Raw genomic sequence first — 5,850 nt, 5'->3', positions numbered from 1 at the left:
AAAAAAAAAAAAAAAAAAAAATCCTGTAGAAAAAAAGGAAAAAAAAAAAAAAAAAAAAAGAAAAAAAGGAATTGGCAAGTCATAGAAGAACTAAAATGGCAAATGAACAGAAAAAGATGCTCAACTGCACCAAGAGTTAAGTAAAAATGGAAAGTAAAACAGTATCAATTTTTTTTGTAATCCATCAGACTGGCAGTTAAAAGAAAATTAATCCCCATGGAGTGATAGCAGAAAATGGGGAGATTTCCACGTATTGCTGGGAATGTACATCCAAGTTTCCCGTCTGGCGGGCACTCTGGCCATGGCTCATGACACTTCAGCAATGTGCTATTTTGTCCTAGAGGCAAACTCATGCTTGGCTGGCTGTCCTGGAGGAATGCATGTGTGCAGAGAAGCATGCGCAGGGACCCCCACTGCACCACCGAGCGGCATAGAGGTTGAGATAGTGGCAGGCTCTGTGGCTCACGCCTGTGATCCTAGCACGTTGGGTGACCAAAGCGAGAGAACTGCTTGAGCCCAGGAGGTCAAGACCAGCCCTGGCAACAGAGTGAGACCCAGTCTCTACTAAAAATAAAATCAGGGAGGCTGAGATGGGTGGATCATCTAAGGTCAGGAGTTCAAGACCAGCCTGGCCAATATGGTGAAACCCCGTCGCTACTAAAAACACAAAAAATTATCCAGGCATGGTGGCGGGCACCTGTAATTCCAGCTACTCGGGAGGCTAAGGTAGAATTGCTTGAACCTGGGAGACACAAGTTGCAGTGAGCCGAGAGATGGCACCACTGCACTCCAGCCTGGGTGACAGGGCAAGACTCCGTCTCTGAATAAATAAATAAATAATTTTTGTAAAAAAAGAGAGAAACCATAAACCATATCATTGCATTATGAAGTATTATGCGGCAGTGAAAATACATGATGTGGATCTCTGGCTGTCACGACAGGATGTGTGGGTACAACAATGTCACACTGTGCACCTTCAAGATATGCAATTGTTGTCAAATGCTTCAAGATACAAAGGACAGGCCGGGCGCGGTGGCTCACGCCTGTAATCCCAGCACTTTGGGAGGCCGAGACGGGCGGATCACAAGGTCAGGAGATCGAGACCATCCTGGCTGACACGGTGAAACCCCGTCTCTACTAAAAGTACAAAAAACCAGCCGGGCGAGGTGGCGGGCGCCTGTAGTCCCAGCTAATCGGGAGGCTGAGGCAGGAGAATGGCGTAAACCCAGGAGGCGGAGCTTGTAGTGAGCCGAGTGGGCGCCACTGCACTCCAGCCTGGGCGACAGAGCAAAGACTCCGTCTCAAAAAAAAAAAAAAAAAAAAAAAAAAAAAAAAAAAAAAAAAAAAAAAAGATACAAAGGACAGGCCAGGTGCTGGGAGTCACGCCTATAATCCAAGCACTTTGAGAGGCCGAGGCTTGGAGGATCATTTGAGGTCAGGTTGTCGAGACCAGCCTGGACAACACAGCAAAACCCAGTCTCTACAAAAAATTTAAAAATTAGGCTGGGCATGGTGGCTCACGCCTGTAATCCCAGCACTTCGGGAGCCGAGGCGGTCGGATCACCTGAGGTCAGGAGTTCAAGACCAGCCTAGCCAACATGGTAAAACCCCGTCTATACTAAAAATACAAAAATTAGCCAGGTGTGATAGCATGTGCCTGTAATCCCAGCTACCTGGGAGGCTGAGGCAGGAGAATCACTGGAACCCAGGAGGCAGATGTTGCAGTGAGCTGAGATCGCACCACTGTACTCCAGACTGGGTGACAAAGTGAGACTCCATCTCAAAAAAAAATTTAAAAATTAGCCAGGCGTGGTGGCATGTGCCTATAGTCCCAGCTACTCGGAAGGCAGAGGTGACAGGATCACCTGAGCCTGAGAGGTCAAGGCTGTGGTGAGCTATGATTGTGCCACTACACTCCAGCCTGGGTGACAGTGCGAGACCCTTCCTCAAAAAATAAAGGCCAGATATATTAAAAAGAATGAAATACATCTAAATGTGGCAACGTGGCACAAATCTGAGGTGGCTAAGTATACATGTGTATAAACACAGTGAGTGGAGCAGGGAAAGGCACTGAAGAACCCCTGACATTGGAGATGGGGTAAAAGAGAAGGGTAAAACGAAAGGAGGCTGCGGTTTCCATGCACAGATGGTGGCTCAGGAGGTCTGAGATGCCAGGTGACCGATGCCAGGCAGGGAAAGTAAACCTCTGTGAATTCTACTATTGTTTTACAGCTAACCTTGCTCCCTCAAGCGTAAGTTTCCCACGGGTAAAAACATAGTGAATTTCTCTTACGCCTAACACAAAATTATTCATGAAGTAACTTCTGAAAACAGCACTGTTTAATCAGACACGCCACTTTTTACCTCTTTGGGACAAGGCGAAGGACAAAATATTGAGCCTCAAGACTTTACTAGAAATGGAAGTGCCTGAGGTCACCGGAGGCTCCCTCCCTCATGAGAGGAGCTGGCTGGGGAGAGACCCTTTCATTTTCAGAAAGGAAAAGTCGAACAGAGCTGAAACCCGAAAGCAAAGGCAGCCGGCTGCTCACCTTAGGGGCCTGTGGAGTCTTTGGTTTCTGGAAGAACCTCGTGATTTCAGCCTTCTCTGCTTTAATGCGCTGTGATGTTGAGACGGTGATGAGAAAGACGGGAGGAAGAGAAACAGTACATGTTGCAAAACATGCAAAGGCCCCAGAACCGAAGCTCAAGCGTTTTAGCGTGAAGGCACTACTGTGATTTTTAGCTCTCAAAACCCACGGACCCAAAACCGAGCCAGCTAATCTCAAAATGTCCGAGTCGCCCTTGTGGGCAGAAGTGCCAGGACTGCGGGGCCAGTATGCATGTGACAGGCCAGCACTGGGAAAAAGCAACAAGAACGCATCTAGACAGACCCGCCCCTCCCTGTGGGCGCCATTTGGTTTCCCCAAACCAAGAGAATATTAGGTGTTGGCTGTGGCAAGAATTCCCACTTTGGGCATCTGCTTCTCCAACAGGCTGGGATGGGGAAGCTCTGTGGGAAATGCTCTACCTTCTCTTCTTCTCTTAACCGTTTCTCTTCTTCCTTTTTCCTTTTTTCCTCAAGTTTAGCCCTGTGAGACAGCAAATGACATTTCAGCCAACTCTTTGCTTTGGCTCTGGAAGGGACCGCAGCACTCAACTGTTAGTATATGACAAGTATTTCATTTTACATTAAATGAATATAAGTTATTTTCATGTTTACTATAAGGCTTTTACATAGGTCTTCACAATAAAAATGGAAGAGTTGGCCGGGTGCGGTGGCTCACGCCTGTAATCCCAGCACTTTGGGAGGCCGAGGCAGGTGGATCACAAAGTCAGGAGATTGAGACCATCCTGGCTAACACGGTGAAACCCTATCTCTACTAAAAATACAAAAAAAATTAGCTGGGCGTGGTGGCGGGCGCCTGTAGTCCCAGCTACTCAGGAGGCTGAGGCAGGAGAATGGCGTGAACCCAGGAGGCGGTGGAGCTTGCAGTGAGTTGAGATCGCGCCACTGCACTCCAGCCTGGGCGACAGAGCGAGACTCCGTCTCAAAAAAAAAAAAAAAAGAGAGTCAATAAAATTTTTCCTGTGACTAGAATACATACAAAAAAAACTTGGCCGGGCGCGGTGGCTCAAGCCTGTAATCCCAGCACTTTGGGAGGCCGAGACGGGCGGATCACGAGGTCAGGAGATCGAGACCATCCTGGCCGACACGGTGAAACCCCGTCTCTACTAAAAAATACAGAAAACTAGCCGGGCGAGGTGGCGGGCGCCTGTAGTCCCAGCTACTCGGGAGGCTGAGGCAGGAGAATGGCGTGAACCCGGGAGGCGGAGCTTGCAGTGAGCTGAGATCCGGCCACTGCACTCCAGCCTGGGCGGCAGAGCGAGACTCCGTCTCAAAAAAAAAAAAAAAAAAAAAAAAAAAAAAAAAAAAAAAAAAAAAACTTTAGCCAGCCGGTGCATAATTAGCACAGACAAAACCCACAATCCTGCGATGCAAATGTCTAAGTTGGTTGGGAACTGGAAGGACAGTCAGCAGAGGCAAGGGGCCCGGGGTGAGTTGGACGTAGAGGAGCACAAAAGAGCAGGGAGCTGCTTTCCACCACTCCCACGCTGGGGCCGCACGGGCACCTCACGCGGGAGAAATGGGAAGGAACTGAAGGGTGCTGCCATCTGCCTGCAAAGTGGAAAGGCCCCATCAGAGTGGCCAGGAGCAGAATCCAGCAGCAAGGAGGCAGGCCCAGCACGGCCTCTGAGGGCACTCACTCCAGGGCTTCCTGCCTCTCCTTGCGCCGCTCCTCCTTGAGCCGCTGCTTCTCTGCCTTCTCCTTCTCATCCTTCTCCCGCTTCTCCCGCCTCTCCTTTTCCTTCAGCTCCTTCTCTTCCTCCTTCTTCTTCTTGGCCTCTTCCTTGGCCCGCTTGGCCTCCTCTTTCAGCTTCTCCTTTTCTTCCCTTTCTGCGCGTAACTTGAGCTGCTTGCCCAGACGCTCCTGATCCTACAAGACAGTGTGGCAGGTGACAGGTGGCCCTCCCTCCAGCTCCCAGGAGGAAGCTCGGTTCAGAGCATGCAGGACAGCTGGGCCTGGATGGGAAGAACAGAATTCAGGGACCAAGACCGGGCGCAGTGGCTCACGCCTGTAATTCCAACACTTTGGGAGGCCGAGGTGAGTAGATCACCTGAGGTCAGGAGTTTGAGACCAGCCTGGTCAACATGGTGAGACCCTGTCTCTACTAAAAATACAAAAATTGGCCGGGTGCGGTGGCTCACGCCTGTAATCCCAGCACTTTGGGAGGCTGAGGCGAGTGGATTACCTGATGTCAGGAGTTCAAGACCAGCCTGACCAAGATGGTGAAACTCCATCTCTACTAAAAAAAAAAAAAAAACTAGCCAGGCGTCGTGGGCGCCTATAATCCCAGCTACTCGGGAGTCTGAGGCAGGAGAACTGCTTGAACCCAGGAGACGGAGGCTGCAGTGAGCCAACACAGTGCCACTGCACTCCAGCCTCAGCGACAGAGTGAGACTCCATCTAAAAAAAAAAAAAAAAAAAAATTAGCCAGGCGCGGTGGCAGGTACCTGTAGTCCCAGCCACTCAGGAGGCTGGGGCAGGAGAATCGCGTGAACCAGGAGACGTAGGGTGCAGTGAGCTGAGGTCACACCAGTGCACTCCAGCCGGGGCAACTAAGTGAGACTCAGTTAAAAAATATAAATGAATAAGAAAGAATTCAGAGACCAGCTCCAGGAGGAGCCTCCAGTCAACAACCTTACACAGAAGTGATTTTATTTTTTTTGAGATGAAGTCTACTCTGTCGCCCATGATGGAGTGCAGTGGTGCGGTCATAGCTGGCTGCAGCCTCGACCTCCCAGGCTCAAGTGATCCTCCTACCTCAGACTCCTGAGTAGCAGGGACTATAGGCACACATCACCATACCCAGCTATTTTTATATTTTTCCTAGAGATGGGGTTTTGCTGTGTTGCCCAGGCCGGTCTTGAACACCTGGCCTCAAACAATCCCTCTGCCTCAGCCTCCCAAAGTGTTGGGATTATAGGCGTGAGCCACAGCACCCAGCCACAGAAGTGATTTTTTTTTTTTTTTTTTTTTTTGAGACGGAGTCTCGCTCTGTCGCCCAGGCTGGAGTGCAGTGGCCGGATCTCAGCTCACTGCAAGCTCCGCCTCCTGGGTTTACGCCATTCTCCTGCCTCAGCCTCCCGAGTAGCTGGGACTACAGGCGCTCGCCATCTTGCCCGGCTAGTTTTTTTTTTTGTATTTTTCAGTAGAGACGGGGTTTCACCGTGTTAGCCAGGATGGTCTCGATCTCCTGACCTCGTGATCCGCCCGTCTCGGCCTCCCA

General features: G+C 50.1%; 1 protein-coding gene across 1 annotated transcript in view; it reads right to left on the bottom strand.

The window, feature by feature from the left end:
• Positions 1-5,850, bottom strand: part of CHAF1A (chromatin assembly factor 1 subunit A) — a 44,477-nt gene that overhangs the window by 17,322 nt on the left and 21,305 nt on the right. The window contains exons 5-7 of the mRNA XM_025366523.1: positions 4,267-4,496; positions 3,029-3,089; positions 2,550-2,618 (exon numbers count right to left, since the gene is read on the bottom strand). Coding sequence (XP_025222308.1) covers positions 2,550-2,618; positions 3,029-3,089; positions 4,267-4,496 — 360 coding nt within the window. The remainder of the gene's footprint in view (positions 1-2,549; positions 2,619-3,028; positions 3,090-4,266; positions 4,497-5,850) is intronic.

This window comes from Theropithecus gelada, chromosome 19, assembly GCF_003255815.1.
Source record: "Theropithecus gelada isolate Dixy chromosome 19, Tgel_1.0, whole genome shotgun sequence".
NCBI lineage: Eukaryota > Metazoa > Chordata > Mammalia > Primates > Cercopithecidae > Theropithecus > Theropithecus gelada.
Note: the sequence above shows the minus strand (reverse complement) of the source record. Positions and strands in the feature narration are given on the sequence as shown.